Here is a 16082-nt window from a genome sequence, read left to right as displayed (position 1 = left end):
TTGTGGTTGCAGTAACTGGTGCTTTGGGGCCTATGAACCAGGCTGGAAAACTTCTGACACAGAACCTTCTGGAGGCCAGACTGGGGACACAACTCCCCGTTTATTTTGTGAACCTCAATTTTCCCGGCTGTTCAACGGGTTAGCAGTGGGCCAGTCTTCTATTCACTATTTACTGGGTGCCCTCGGGAGTTTGGTCAGGTGCCAGGCTCTGGGGAGACAGCCAGGAACCAGCCCTGGACTGAGGGATGAAACCCCGACCGTCTAGGGCCACCTCCACCTCAGTTTTCTCACCAATACAATGGGCTCCGGCTCACGGGGACTAGACAGGGGGGGAGGGAGGGGCTTTGAGGTCTGTAGAAAGGCCACCACGACACAAAAATGGGCATGAAACTCACGAGCTTAAGGGGCTTTTATTCCACTCCCACGGCGAAGCTCTTGAGCGTTCCCCACGGGCCAGGCGGCAAGTGTGGCAGGAGGGCTTGTCACCCTGTCAGTCGCGAGGATCCCAGCCACTACGGCGCCCAGTGGAGCCGCCAGCCCGCGGGCCGGGACCGCCAGAGCCTGCGGCCAGGGCGGGGGCCCGGCCGGGAGGGTGTGTCGGCGGCCGGGTGGGCAGGAGGGAAGGAGGGAAAGGGGAGGGGCGAGGAGGCGGGGCGAGGCCTGGCCCCGACCCCCGCCGGCGGCCGCGAACGCGGAGCCGCTCCGCGAGGGGGCCGGGCCCGGGGGCGGGGTCTGTTGCTCTCTTCCTCCGACTTGTCCCCGGCCCCCGGCCCTGCCCTCTGCCCCGTGCTTATAACCCGGGATGCGCGCCGCAACCAGCCCTGCTCCGCCGCCTGCCGCCGCCGCCTGCCTCCCGGTAAGGAGTCCCCTTCCCACTCCCCAGCCTGGGTCGCCCTCTGCCCGGACCCCACCGAGAACGAGCCGAGGAGGCGGAGGGGACCGCGCGCCCCGGGCTCGGACCTGGACGGGCGGGCAGGGGGCCGACGCCCGGACTCCTGTTGCGCAAACGCTTGGCGGCCGGATTCCTGGCTCCCTTAGGCCGCGGAGAGGGGGCCGGGGCGCGAGTCCGGGGGTCTGAGGGGCAGGTCGGGTTACTTGTCGCCTTTGCGGGCCGAGGTCCTTTCTGGATTTTCCTTCTCCGATCCAATTTCCCTTGTGCCGCGAGCCCCACAAGTGGAGACCTTGGGAACCCGGAGGGTGCGAGGATTCCCGATTCTCTCGGCCCCTCTCTGGCCCGGGTCTCTTGTCTCCGCCTCTTTTCCTCTGCCCGCAACCAGAGGTCCAGCCTCACCGCTGCGCCTCGCGCGCCCCCGGGGCTTGGGCATCTCGGCCCCTCCCACAGCCCCAGCCTCAGTTTCCCCCGGGCGGGTCGCTCCGGGCTCCGGGTGGCCCACCCCGGTGCCTTGGGTGTGGCTGTGCTCCCTCCCCTGCAGGGGGCGTCAGTCGCGCGGCTCTGCGTTCTGAAAGGGCTCTGCGTTCTCTGGCCGGTGGGGCGGGGGCCTCGCCTCGCCGCGGTGCCCGGTTTCCGGCTGGCACTGGCCTGTGGGAGGGACCGCTCGTCAGGAAATGTCAGCCGTCCTGATGCCTGTTGCCTTTGGCCCCTGGGGCGGCCTCGCCCTCCGGGGAAGGAGAGTCTCTGTGAAATTCAGGAGGCTCCTCTCCCATCCTGCCAGGGCTCTTCCCGAGGAGGCCCCGTGACCTGGCCGCCTCAGTGCTCCTCTCTGCAAAGTGGGGCGTCTCCTCCCGAGAGCAGCGCCGTCTGGCTGCACATCCCGGGCAGGAGCAAACCTGTCCTTTGCCCAGGGATGGATCAAATCGGCCCTGGGCTTTGATCCCTCCCCGCCACACCCAGGCTGGTGACAGAAGAAGGCAGGTTCTGGAGGCCCGCAGACCCCAGCCCGGAAGGCAGGCACAACTCCACAACTGGGTGAGCCTTCGGGTCAGCCTCCCAGAGTCCTAGGCCTCAGTTTCTCCATTCGTCATGGCTGGCACAGGCTCAGGGCTCAGGAAACAGTAAGAGGATGTATACTGTTGAGAAGGGTGCCTGGGTCCGTTCACTCCCTGTGTCTGGGGAGTGACTCACCGGGTGCTACCACGCTGGGCGTTCAGAACAGGAGACAGGGTCCCTGCCCTCCTGTCTTAGGTTCTGGTGGGGGAGGGAGACAGTAGAGGCAGAAACAGCCACAAAGGGCATGGGAACTGGACAGGAACTGGAGGAGTCTCCGTTCTACACTCCCTCCCCCCGCCCATCCCCATCTCAGAGCCAGGGCAGGGGGTCCTGTCCCGGTGGAGCCACCTGTGCATTACGCTGAGAAGTAATTCTGGCTCTGCTGAGCGCTGGTGAATGAGTGGTGAATGCTTCCGGCTGAGCACCTAGCTCCCAGGCCAGGCACAGGATGGGGTGGAGGGAGGCCCCCACTCAGCACAGTCTGAGCCCCCCTGAGTACCCACAGGTGCCCCCGTCAGCTGCCTGCCTCCCCTGGGCATGTGTGGTCAGTTGGCTCTGATGGTAACCGTTTCCCTGGCCCAGGGCCCCAGGAGCCTGACTTGCGGGGGGGCCAGGCCCAGACTCACCGGCTGGGCAAGCACTTTCCCATGCCCCATCTCGCCCTCGTCCTGTGGGTCCTGTGGGTCCTGTGGGTCCTGGGAGGCAAAAGCCAAGACAGCCAGATGCCTTCATCCAGAAGCTGAGTGCACAGCCTCTGAAGCGAGCGCCTTGCCTGTGGGCATCCATGCCGAGAGAGATAACCTCTGGAATTCAAGGTCCACGGCTCTGATTTCTGCTGAAACACTTTGGGCAAAGTTGATCTACCAGGTCTTTGCTCCTTCCTGTGGGACAGACGCCCTCCCCAGACTTGGGGTAGGCCAGGCACCCGTAGGCATTTCAATATAGTAAACAGATGAATGAACTCATGCTTTCTTCCATAACCAAATGCTCTGAAAAGGGTTTAAGTGCCTGTCACTGGGGCCTGGTGAGGTCCACTTAGTCTTCCTACCTCCTCCTACCTCAGGACATTCTCGTCGAAACCGGAGACCCAATCTTCCTAAGGCAAGGCACTCCCAAAGGACCCCCGCACCGTGGGCAGAGGAGGTTCGCTGGAGCGCTGGTGTCCCGAAGACAGCCTGGCATTCCTGATTTGAATCTCAGGCCCCAGGAACTTGCAACTGAGAGCCAGCTCAGTATGTAGCCTAGAGCACCCCTACCGCCCTCAGCTTTCTCATCAGACACAGAAATCCTTCCTCTGTGTCTCACCAAGTATGCAGATGAAATGAGCTGAGTGTGTCAGGCAAATGTTCAGGCTGAATCCTGACACTTTGACCTCCTGGTCAAAGTGTGGAATTGCCCCCTAGCTCTGTCAGACACGAATGAGGGCAGCAAAAGGATGAGAGTTGCAGTCCTAAAATGAGCAAACCCCTAAGTCAGGGAGAATTCTATGGCCTTGGTGGAGCTAGGCTTTTTAGAAACCATAATGAACTCAGCTCGACTGAGTTAGAATGGGAGCGGAGGGGTTCCAGGGGAACATTCGTGTTGCCGCAGCACAGAGGAATAGAATACTGACTGGTGATGGTGCGTTGAGGATTTTGTCTTCTGGCAGACAAGTAACGGGAGGGGGAGACAGTCTGTGGTCTCCTAGAGACCAGAGAGTGTAGGGCAGAGAGCAGTAAAGAGCAGGTGGTCTGCAGTCAGCCTGGGTTTCTATCCCAGCACTGCCATCCGCTAGCTTGAGACCTGGGCAAGTCACTAACTTTTCTGAGCCTCGGGTTCATCATCTGTAAATAGGTGGTAATAACAGTCCCCGCCTTGAAATGATGCACGTGTGGCACTACACATAGTAACTGCTCTAGTCATCCTTCTAGCTTTGGCGTTTTAGAGCCGCATGAATTTTCTTAGTGCCGAGCAACTGCCCAGGCTGGCCTGGCACATTCACCGGGAGCTGGCGGGATGTCTGTGGCGAGGGCACGGGAGAATGCCCGCTGCCTTGCCAACTAAGGCCAGGCTGGCAGGCATCTTGGCATGAGGCTCTCTTCTTCCCTTCCCAGGTGTCCCTCTTCTGGAGCAGGATGTCTGGGCTGGCCCCGGGAGCTGGGGGCATGAATGTTCTTGGCAGTGATCATGTGCCTGGGAGCTGGGGCACCTGCCCTGCGCCCTTCATGGAGGGTGGGGTGGCGGCAAAGCTGGGGCCGCGGGAGGCCGAGACTCAGGAGCCCCAGAGCCCCAGGAGTCCAGCCCCCCTGGGCTGGGGGAGGCCGAGTCCTCAGGCAGGAAGCCCGTGTCCTGGGGTGTCAGAACCAGAAGGGCTTTCAGGCTTGCAGGTTGTTGAGCAGGTGGCGATATTGACGCCTAGAGAGTGAGGGGCTTGCCCAAGGTCAGCCAGGACCCAGTGGTAAGGAGAGCTTGGTGGACACAGGTGTGGTACCCTGCTCTGGGCTCCTGGAATCTCACGGAATCCACGGTCGCCCTGTGGAGGGATGGGCTGTTCTTGATCCCGTTTTGCAGGTGAACAGCTTAAGCTGCTTGAACCCAGGTCTGGAGGACCCAGCCACTGTGCTCTGCCCCTCGTCTCTCCCACTCTCCCTCCCCCACATTGAGGCCTCAGCTTCCTTTAGTTTCTGCCCCACGTGTAGTCTGCCGGGACCTCACTGGCAGGGACCTCACTAACTGAGGGAGGCGGGAGCTTCGCCAGGAAGGGCGGAGCAATGTCAGTGTCAGATTATATCATTGTCCCAGCCCACCTGCCCAGCTAATCTCTGGACGTGCACACGCAGACTCAAACGCCACACACACACACACACACACACACACACACGCGCGTGCGCGCGCGCGTGCGTGTGTGTGTGTGTGTGCAGACACAGGTGCATGCATGCAGTCTCAGGTACATTCTCCCCAAGAAACGCAGGCACACATATGCACGCGCACGCACGCACACACGCACACACCCCTGCACTCAGGCACACACTCCTGGGTGCACTCATTCCATCACGTGTCTCAGACCCAGAGGCTGAGGCCCTGTAGCCATGCATGCACGTGGCCTGGCAGGCGGGAGGGGCTCACAAGTTTCCTGATGAGAACGTGCATGGAATTCCAGACTTGGAGGGGATTGTAACCCTCTCTCTTTTTTTTTTTTGTGGTATGCGGGCCTCTCACTGCTGTGGCCTCTCCCATTGCGGAGCACAGGCTCCGGACGCGCAGGCTCAGCGGCCGTGGCTCACGGGCCTAGCCGCCCCGCGGCATGTGGGATCTTCCCGGACCGGGGCACAAACCTGTGTCCCCTGCATCGGCAGGCGGACTCTCAACCACTGCGCCACCAGGGAAGCCCTAACCCTCTCTTTTTATAGGTGAGGAACTGACCTCCAGGCCGCAGAATCAGCAGCCTTTCTCTGAGTGCCTGCCATGTGCCAGGCGCTGAGAGATGGTCCCTGTCCGCACAGAGCTCACAGTGGGCAGCGGGGGCAGTTAGAATACATTGTGACTGTGCTGTGATGGGCCATGCATCAGGCACAGGGGCATCGCTGAGGCAGAACAGGACAGGCCCAGGAGGTCTGTTCCATGGAGCTGCCCCTCCCCCACCCGGTGCCCAGCCTCTGGCCCCAGGGCCTTTGGGAGGTGGCATAGCAGGGGTGACTCTTGGACCCACATCTTCTCTCCCTGTCATTCCAGGGTGTCTGAGCCACCTGTGGCTTCCCAGACCATGCCTTGTCCCAGGGATCCCCTTCCTTGCACCTCCCAGAGAGGGGACCTTGTACTTACGAGTCTAGCTGATCTGGGTGTGAATCTGGGCTCTACCACTCACCAGCCAAGCAAGGCCTTGAGCAAGTTCCGTAACCTGAGCCTCAGTTTCCCTGTCTCTAAACTGGGGGTAACACAAAGGGAGGACTCAGCTTATAACGGACACCTTCATTATCTTGACTGTGGCGGTGGCCTCCTGGCTATAGATGCGCGCCCAAACTCACTAAATTGTGCGCGGTTGATTGCATGTCACTTGTATCTCAATAGAGCTTCACAAACACGCAACTACACCCCGCACCCGACCACACCACCAGCCCCTTCGCACACGAACACAGGACTGGGAGCACACACACCGCAGCAGGGCGCTGGACGGGGCTCTGGGGCTCCTGAGTCTCCCCACTCAGCGAGGCTGCCCAAAGGGGAGTCCAGGGGCTGGGTAGGCTGGGTTCATGGCCTCTGGTGTCACCCAGCTGCCTGCATTTACAGGGTGGTTCGCCGAGCCATCAAGACAGATTCTGGAAGCCCGCAACCCACACCTTCAGCCCCAGGTACTTCCTGCCATGAGTCCTTCCTGCCTCCCTCCCACCTCCTCCCCTCCATCCTGGATGGTCTGTTGCCTGGCTGCGGTTGCCGTGTGGTCATGTGCCTGGGAGCTGGGGCACCTGCCCTGCGCCCTTCATGGAGGGTGGGGTGGCGGCAAAGCTGGGGCCGCGGGAGGCCGAGACTCAGGAGCCCCAGAGCCCCAGGAGTCCAGCCCCCCTGGGCTGGGGGAGGCCGAGTCCTCAGGCAGGAAGCCCGGTGTCCTGGGGTGTCAGAACCAGAAGGGCTTTCAGGCTTGCAGGTTGTTGAGCAGGGGGTGATATTGGCATGTCTGCTGACCCCAGCTGGCCTGGGACAGCCTGGCAGGTGGCTGAATGCCCACTGAAGGGGGGAATTGTGGACACCCATCCATCAGAACTGCCCCCAACCTCACTGTTCCATGAAGTGTTTCCCCTTCCAAGTCCAAAAGGCAGTAGAGACATGTGAGCCCTGGGACTGGCTGGAAGGTGGCCTGGTGAGATGCCGGGGACAGCACATAGGATGTATTCTTGTCCCTCGGCTGGGCTGGGTTCTACCGCAAAGGGCTGGGTGACCACTTTGCCGCTAAGCCTCCAGGCACACGAGAAGCCTTCAGTATACAGGAGCCTGCATCCCTGGGAAGAGGCCCTTCTGGATGAGGCCACATGGATCTGTGCAGGGATGTCCACAGCCTTTCCCAATAGATTCTATTAAGGACCCTGACTTTGGTCGGTCTCCAGTGCAAATGCTCCCACCAGACACAAGCACACACCCAGGAAATGCAGGATGCTGGGACCATGTCCATGGAGGCTGGAGACAGATGGACTGGATCCAAATCTGGCCCTGCCCCCTGCTGACCACAGGACCTCAAGCAAGTGACCTCACCTCTGACCCTCGGTCCTCTTCAGCAAAGTGGGCACATAACAGCATCTACTCTCAGGGCCATGTGGAGAGTGGGGGGAAGGCAGGGCCTGATGCAGCCGTAGGGCTCAGGGAGAGCCTTCTGGGTAGAAGGAACAGTGGCTGCAAAGGCAAAAGGAGTGAGGAGGCCCTGGTGCTTTCTGGAAGCTTCAGTGTAGCTGAAGAGAGGGAGGGATAGCGTGGGGCCCATCTGTCCTGCTGCAGAAGGACAGATCTACCATCTGTACGTCCTGGTTACCTTCCTCCTCTGGGCCTCAGTTTCCCCCTCTGCACATGGGGAAGTTGGTCTCTGAGCCCCTCCCAACTAATCATTTTGGAGCTGGGTTCATTGAGGTGTTTGGGGTCTCTTGTGTTTCCCCTGTCAGAGGTACTTGCTTTTAAAAAGAGCCTAGAGTCCCATTGTGTGAAGGTTCACTGGGGCCCAGGTGGGAGAGGTCCAGGGGGGCATCCTATTCCCTGTAGAGCTGGGAGGCAGCCCTGCACGCTGGGAAGAACCCAGGTTCTGGAGCCAGACACAGACACGTGCTCTGTGACCTCGAGCTGGCCACTGACCTCTCTGAGCCCCAGTCTCTGCTGCCCCGACATGCATGACAGCACCTACCTCATGCGGTCATAGTCCGGGTGCAGGGTGATCTATGCGAGTCCCCCAGGGCCATGCCTCACTCGCACTGGCCCAGCCTAGCAAGGAGCAGTTCTGACTAGAGATGTGTGGGCTGCCCGGGCCTCAGGGCCACGGCCTCGCCCAAGTCTCCTGACGCTGTGCACCCCTTTGCGTCTTGACCTTGACCCCGTCGTCTTCTCTAGCTGGTGGGGAACTGGCTCTAAGACATGCCTCCACCTGCCAGGCCCCAGTGTGGTGTGTGTGGGTCCCCTGAGAGGGTGTCGGGGGTGGAAGGCGTGAGGCTGCAGGAAGGAGCGGCTCCTCAGCTGGTCCTGATGTCAGACGAACATCCTGTTTCACACCTCACGGTGGCGGCCTGTCCAGGGGATAAGACTGCCCAAGGCCGAGGTCGGGGCTGGGGGACAGGCCAGAAGGGAGCTGTCGGGAGGGGCTGGCAGACGAGGAGGGGGCGGGGCTGGCTCTGGGTCACTCACATTCTTCCTCGTGTCCTCCCTCCAGACGCGATGTCCGGCAAAGGCTCCGTGGTTCTGGCCTACAGCGGGGGCCTGGACACCTCCTGCATCCTCGTGTGGCTGAAGGAGCAGGGCTATGACGTCATCGCCTACCTGGTGAGGGGGCGCCTGGCATGTGTGTCTTTCTACTGTCGGCCCTGCTGTCCATCCAGCTTGCCCACCTGCCCATTGTCACTCATCCAAACCCAGCTCCCCCTCTCTAAGCCTGTCCTGAACTGTAGGAAAATGCTTCTCGTTTACTGCCTCTTTCTCTGCATCTGTCGAGTGAACACCTTGGAAGTCCCCCAGGTCTGAGATGCCCCCCAGATCACGGAGGAGGCTGAGTCTCCGTGCGAGTAACTGGACAGGGGGCACAGGGTGAGCGTGGCAGAGCTGCTGGGCCAGCCTCCCTGGAGAGGGACCAAGGGCCTGGATCTGGTGAAGGCCCCGAGAAGGCATACAATCTTCCCCTTTCCCAAAGCCCTCAATAATTCAGCAAAGAGTGTAGGAGGCTACACTGGCTAAACTAGACGAGCCCTTGGAGATCATCTGATTCTGGCATAGCAAATAGGTCACGGGCCATAGGTTATGTATGATGCCATCCCCCATCCAGGGTCCGTAGCAGACATCCCTAATTAAACCAGCTCAACTTCTGAGAAACCTGGACGTAACCTCTGAATCTTTCTCCATATGACTGTGCAAATTCTAGAAACCCAGCTTAAGTCAAACAAAACCAAAAATAAACAAAAAAGAAAACCAAAATAATACAGTTCTTCATGTAACTGAGAAGGCCAGGGGTGTAATGGCTTCAGGCAAGGCTGGATCCAGGTGCTCATCCAGATCTGCCTCCATCTCTGCTTGGCTTCATTTTTGGCCTCTCCACGGGGCAGGCAAGGCCCACATCATCATATCCAAGTTTTCCCAGAGCAAGGAGAGCTTCCTGCAGAGGCTCTGACAGAAGGGCCAGGGGGGACTCCCATTGACTGGCCTGAGTCCCCGCCCACCATGCATTCGTCAGTATGGCTGTGTCCCTACAGTGAGCAGGTGACGTGATGTGCTCTCACCCATCCCTGTGGAAAGAGATCCCAGGAGAGAAGGTTCTCTTTGCAGAGGAAGTGAGGTTGGCACTCCGGACAGGAGAAGTCCAGCTGTTGTCAAGAACCGTTTGTTTGCAGTTGAAGTCAATCTACCATCCGTAAGAGTGCTGACCCCGTGTCCCTCAGGTGGGGCAGGGGAAGCGCCTGGCTCACTGCTGAGAGAGAGCCAGGGCTTTGAGCGGATGCAGAGAGCCTGGGGTGTGCGCACCCTGTCCTCAGCAGCAGCAGTGGTCCGTCCAGATCCCGGGCTCCCCCCCGGGCAGATTTAAAAGCTGAGTGACCTCAGAAAAGCACCTGCAGCTGGACTCTGGGAAGATTCCAGAGTCTGTTGAGCAGAAGCCAGGGCCAGCGTCTAGGCAGGAGGCCAGAGTGCAGCCAGCAAAAAAAAAATGCCCATGTCTAGATGGGGATGTCGGAACCAGAGGCTGCGCTCCAGCAGGGGGACAGCTGGGTGCCCATAGCCCAGGCCTCAGCCTCGAGCCGGCTCAGGCGCCCTGGGACAGTCACGTTGCTGCACTTGGCTGGGGAAGTGAGCTGAGAGTCGGGCAGCTGCTGACTCTCCAACCTTTGTACTGACTTTGGGGGAATTGGGGGAAGAGTTAGACGGGTTCAAGGGAAGCCTTAGACCTTCAAGGCAGTGACAGCAAATGTTGCAACCTAGCAGCCTGGGTGCACGGGGCCAGGCTCGGTCCGTCCTTCAACCAAGTATTAGCTCTGGAGAGCGTTACAGCTTCTCCAGACCCTGGTTTGCGCCCTTTCTCCTTCCTACTTTGACCTCAGCGATCCAGTCGAAATCACCGCCACCTGAGGGCTGTTGTGTGTGAAACACACTTGCCCACGGCTCACCCCAGGGTAGGGGAGGGGCCGGGGGGGACATTCTTCTCAGCTCTCCTTTCTTCCCCTGGGTTAATGGGTCCTCTCTGCTTCTGCTCATCAGGCCAACGTAGGCCAGAAGGAAGACTTTGAGGAAGCCCGGAAGAAGGCGCTGAAGCTTGGGGCTAGAAAGGTACCACGCGGGAGGCAGGGTTTGGGGCTGGAAACGGGATTTAACCTGGTGGGGGCAGCTGTGGGGGGTCCTGTCCCAAAGCTCCTTGTCTCCCCCACGCCTTCCAACTGGTCCTCTTGCTTCCAGGAGTATAAAGTCAATTCCTTCTGCTTTGGTGTGCAAAGGGCATCATCTCTGGTCTCCCCCGGCCACTCTTCTACCCAGTCACCTCCCCAGCCCACCTCCCCATCCATCTGTCTTTTCCTCATTCATCCATCCACCTGCCCATCCCTCTTTTATCTTGCTGTCCATTCACACATCCACTCACTCATCCATCCCTCATCCATCTACCTGTCCATCCCTCCTAGCTCTCTGTCCATCCACCCATCCTTCCATCCATTCAACAGAATCAGTGCATCGATTGAGCATCTAATCATGGGTGAGCAGGCCCATAAGGTGAACGTGGCCAGCGTGGTCCCTGCTCACATAGGCTAACAGTGCAAAAGAAACGCAATATCTGCAAAGCACACTAAAACGCAATAAAACTCACATCAGAAGTATTAGGAAGCTGTCAAGTTCACGGTGTCAGATACAAGTTTTCCATAATTCTAACTCTTACTGGAAAGCTTGGCAACAAATTCAGTTTTCCTTGAAGTGATAGGGTCACTTCATTCATATGAAAATGTTGGCCAAAAACCCAAGTCTGCACTGACCCTGTTTTGTCTGTCGGTCCTTTGTTCCAGAACGATGTTCTATGAGAAAAGGGGCTAGTTGAGCCAATAACTCACTTGTGAATGCAGCAGATATGCTTCATGTATATTTCACATTTTGTACTCGAGTCGAGATATAACAAAAGTTAATCGTTGTTTACTGCATTTTCAAGACCACTCTTAAGAGAAATCTGCACTGTGAGAGCAAGGCGTGAGGAGCCCCATGTCTGAGGACTGTGGTGCCTCTGCCCTGATTTGTGCTAAGGTGCCAACCCCTTCCCCCATCATCACTTCTGCATAGTCAATGTGAATGTCAACAGAGTGAAAAAGGCAAATATCCACTGAGTATCATAAAAAATGTTTTCAGTCTCCCTGAAAGGGTCTGGGGAACTCTAGGGGGGTTACATTTTGAGAATAATTCCTCTAGATCAGGGTTTCTCAACCTCGACACTATTGACATGTGCCTGGCTGTCCTGTGCATTGTAGGATGTTTAGCCGCATCACTGGCCTTTACCCACTAGAGGCCAGAATGACCCCCACAACCCATCAGTTATGACAACCAAAAATATCTCCAGATATTGCCAGCTGCCACCCGTGGGACAAAATAATCCCTGGCTTTTGTGGATTACATCTAGATTTAGATCTTAGATTTAGATCTTGTTTCAGCTCAGGCCCAGAATGCTATGTTGGGAGGGATTTAAGGACCACCACATCCAGTTTCGCCTGGATGGTATATCAGGATCGATTAGTAATGTCTGCCATGAGTGCAGGAGGGAGAGTATCCGCACTGTATGCTGGATTGATTTATGATGTCTACTACAGATGCAGAAGGAAAAGTGGAGGTACAGCTCGCCCGGGGATCCGTTAACAGCGTCTGCCTTAGATGCAGGCCACTTGAGGCCCTTGGGACTCTGCTTTCTGACTGCATCCCGTCCCTGCCGAGGCTCGCTCTCATGGGCTCCTCTCCCCATAGGTGTTCATCGAGGACGTCAGCAAGGAGTTTGTGGAGGAGTTCGTCTGGCCCGCCATCCAGTCCAGCGCGCTGTACGAGGACCGCTACCTCCTGGGTACCTCTCTCGCCAGGCCCTGCATTGCCCGCAAACAGGTGGAGATCGCCCAGAAGGAGGGAGCCAAGTACGTGTCACACGGCGCCACAGGAAAGGTGAGACCAGGATGGACGGCTGGGGACGGAGAAGGAGGCAGGGGGCCTGCGAGGGGCACACAGGCAGCCAGGCAATGGACGGTCCTCAAGCAGTTGTAGGTTCTCCCCCAGCACAGTCAGGTATGCAGAGGACAGACTGGCCCGTCCAGTCTGAATAAGCGGAATGTTTTTAGTAGCGAGTTAGGGACGGCTCTGCCCTGCACCCCGAGTGTGTGAGTCCCGTGTGCCTGTTCCACATGTGGTTTGAGCAGTGTCACCCTGTTTTGCAAATTTGCTGCTGAGGCTCAGGGACCAAGGTCACTGTGGGAGTCTCCGTTTAACGCAGTGGGCAGGGTCAGAGACCACAAGGTAGCAAAGGGTTTGAATCCCAGCTGTGTGGCCTTGGGCGAGGCCCTTGCCCTTCCTGAGCCTCAGCTTCTTCACTTGCAATATGGGGATGAGGCCTTGTCTTAGTTTCCCGGGGCAACAGCACCACAGACTGGGCGGCATAAACACCAGGAACGGATCCTCTCACGGTTCTGGAGGTTTCAGATGTCCAAAATCAAGGTGTTGGCTGCCATGCTCCCCCGAAGGTGCTAGGGAAGGGCCGCTTCCGGGCTCTCCCTGGCTTCGGGTAGCTCAGGTGTCCTTGGCTTGTGGGTGCATCACTCCAGGCCTACATCTTCATGTGGCCGTCTCCTCGGGGCATCTTCACGTCGCCTGCCCTCAGCACGTGTCTGGTTGTATGTCTAAATTTCTCCTTTTTATCAGGACACCGGTCATACTGGATTAGGGCCTGCCCTAATGACCTCATCTTAACTTGATTACTTCCGTAAAGGCTCTATCTCCAAATAAGGTCACATTCTGAAGTATTGCGGGGGTTAGAGCTTCAACTTATCTTTTGTGGGAGACACAGTTCAACTGATAACACACCCGCTACTTCTGGCCCTTGTGTGCAGAAGTGCAGACTGAAGGATGACCCTGGGGATAGAAGGCAGGAAAGCCCTCAGCCCCCATCCCGCAGGTGGCAGGGCTCAAGAAACAAGATTCCTAACGATGTAGGTGACTGTAGGCAGTGTTACTCTGGAGTCATGAGCTCGCAGTTAGCGGACACGCCACCAACAGCTTGCTCCAGGTTGGGGGGCAGGGGGCCTACCTCTCAGCACGCATGTCCTGACCTGACCCAGGCCCGCCCCCCGCAAGGCTGGTCGAGGCGGTCGGGAGTGGGGGAGCAGGCCCTGGCTCAGTGTGATGTAGAGATGCTCACGGCTCAGACTATGACGGAGGAGGTGTGATTTGGGGGTGGCCTTGCAAACAGTCGCCCCACCAGGTGGTAGTGGTGTCTTTGGAAGCTCACTCATTTGCTTGGCGCTCGGTCAGCCAGCTTGTACTGGCGTCTGTACAGCGCTGAGTGTGTGCTGGACACCGGAACAGTGTTGAACTTCGCGGGCCCTTTTTCCTGCCCTCAGGGGACCTGTGTCCTAGTGAGGGAGAGAATGGATGCAGGAGAGGGTGGCAGTAGGGTCAGTGCCAGGGGAGCCAAGGGGAGCCGAGGGGGCAGCAGGCAGAGGCCGAGGGAAGGCTGTCGTGCAGAGCACGGCCCTGAGGGAGGAGGAATGGGTACAGGAAGAGAGTGCCAGGCGGAGGGAACAGCCTGAGGAAAAGCCTGGAGACGAGGGTCCTGAACACGTGGTGGGAGCTGTAGCCTTGGGAGAAGCAGCAGGGCCAGGGCTGGGCTGGGGCCACGCTGCAGGGTTTGGCTTCAAACCCCCAGGTTGGACAGGGGTGGCCAGTGGCCCTCCCCCACCCCCATGGTATGTAGGGGATTGTTCTGGACGGAAACTATGGGCTCCTGTAAAAGAAGCGGACTGGTGAGCGTGGCCCTAGTTTCCACTAACACCCTAGTTGTGAGCACATTTTGAGCGGGGTGGTGGGAATCATAGGCGGAGCAGTGGGTGGACCGGGCCGTTTGGGCAGAGACCTGCATACCGCCTTCCACTCAGGCGGTAGGAGAGAGTACAAAGGAACCCAGAGGTTCAGGACTTGGGACTTTGGGGCCAGTACAGCTGGGTTCAGATCCTGGCTCCCCTGCTTTCACACTGTGTGACTTCACCCCATGAGTCTCAGTTTCCTTGTCTATAAAATGGGGATAAAATAGAACCCGCTCATGGGGCAGTTGGGAGCTGTGAGTAGGAAGTAGGGTCGTGCCAATAAAGAGCTCAGCATAGACCTGACACATCGTAAACACTCAGAGAGGGAAGTGCTCTGCTCGCACCATCATCAGACCTGTGCTGGGGCTTTGAGAACAAGCATCAGTGCAGAATGAACCTCTGAGACATCTCACCTGTCTGTGCTGAAATCAGCCCGGCAGGGAGCTCCCTGTTCCAGGAGGTATTCAAGCTGAGGCCAGGAAGTGAGGATTATGGAAGGGCTCCTGCCTGGAGAAGTTCCCCCCAGCAGTACCATCAGGACTGAGGAAGGGTGGCTTTCAGGGCTAGTGGAGTGAATGTGTGTGTGGTGGGTCTGCCCCTGGCCTGGGAGGCTCTTGGGGTCCAGGGAGAGACCGTCCCCCCACCCCCAACCCGCACTAGACTAGCTCACATGCAGCTGGGAATAGCTGCCAGCGGCTGTGTGCGCTGCTCCGTTTGGCCACAAGAGGGCACCAGAGGTTTGGGTTTGAGGCCTCCCGAGGCTGACCCTGCAGGGAAGCGGCTGGAGGAGGCCCTGGCCACCCAGGGTCCCGTTTCCCAGTCTGGTTCTGCGGGGCTTCGGTTCTGAGAAGAACACCCTCTGCGGCAGTTCCATAGCCTCTTGAGATTCGGGGACGTCAGTTCATGCTGCAGTTCATGCTCAGTGTCCGCAAGAGGGACACTCCGACTTGAAACAGCACTGGGGGGCCTCCAAGACCAGCAGCGGGAAGGCCACAGGGGATGGTGGGGCCCGGTGCCCCCCACCCCGAAATCTCCCATCTCTTCTGTGGGTCGATGGGCAAGGCGTACTCCTGTGCCTCAGTTTCCCCTTATTTAATAGGACCTGGGGAAGCCCCCAACAGCCTCTGCAGACAGTCTCCTAGAAGAGGGGGGTGTGAGTGAGGAGGAACTGGAGGGCCTGGACTGGGGTCCGGAGGGATGCCAGGCTTGAGGCGGGGGGGGGGCGTGGGGAGGGAGGGGCCAGCTACCTGCAGGGGCCGGTGGTCTGCTTGGCTCGGGGTGGGGTGGGGCTGGGGGGGGCGCATCAGTGACTTTACACGTCAGGAGATGGGTGTCCAGAGTGAGTGAGTGTGGCCTGCAGGAGGCTGGCACCCAGAGGCAGATCTGGGTAGGACACTCGGCCAAACTTTCTGCAAGGGGTTCGCAGTGAAGAGAAAGAGCTGGGTGTAAGCAGACTGTAGGGGGGCTTCCCCAGATGGGGAGATTCTAGCAGGGACCATCCTGAGCCCCCGGCCTCTCCCAGCTTCTGGCTCCCGAGTCGGTCGATGGAGAGACTCAGGGCCTCCGGGCCCTTGTTCCAGCCCCGCCGATGTCGCCTTCATGCATTGGCTCACTGAACGCCCACTGAATACCTACCCATCCCTGGCTGTCCTCCACACACTGGGACACCCATACAGGGGACTTGGGAGCCCTGAGCCAGCAGGGGGTGATGGTGATGCTGAGACAGGAGGAAGGGCATCCCAGGCCTCAGGGGCAGCTTCTGCAAAGGCCTGGAGGCCAGAGGCAGCTTCTCACCCAGGGCCCAGCCCAGGCGGCACCTGGTGCAGAGAGAGCGGGGGCCCACCCCTTCACACCCCTCGGGGACCCTGCATCCTCCCCACCAGAGAGCTGCCCAGAAG

General features: G+C 58.8%; 1 protein-coding gene across 2 annotated transcripts in view; it reads left to right on the top strand.

Annotated features, from left to right (window-relative positions):
- The first annotated feature begins 785 nt into the window (after positions 1-785).
- ASS1 (argininosuccinate synthase 1) overlaps positions 786-16082 on the top strand; it is a 51139-nt gene continuing 35842 nt past the window's right edge. Inside the window, exons 1-4 of one of the 2 annotated variants that reach the window (XM_082843186.1) lie at positions 786-856; positions 8328-8437; positions 10355-10423; positions 12086-12274. In XM_082843186.1, coding sequence (XP_082699312.1) covers positions 8333-8437; positions 10355-10423; positions 12086-12274 — 363 coding nt within the window. In that variant the 5' untranslated portion in view covers positions 786-856; positions 8328-8332. Of the gene's footprint in view, positions 857-1902; positions 1928-8327; positions 8438-10354; positions 10424-12085; positions 12275-16082 lie in introns of those variants that run through there. The other variant, XM_082843187.1, reaches the window with a different exon arrangement.

This window comes from Leucopleurus acutus (assembly GCF_964270905.1).
Source record: "Leucopleurus acutus genome assembly, chromosome: 7".
Taxonomy (NCBI): Eukaryota; Metazoa; Chordata; class Mammalia; order Artiodactyla; family Delphinidae; genus Leucopleurus; species Leucopleurus acutus.
The sequence above is the reverse complement of the archived record's forward strand: the minus strand, read 5'-3'. Positions and strand labels throughout refer to the sequence as shown.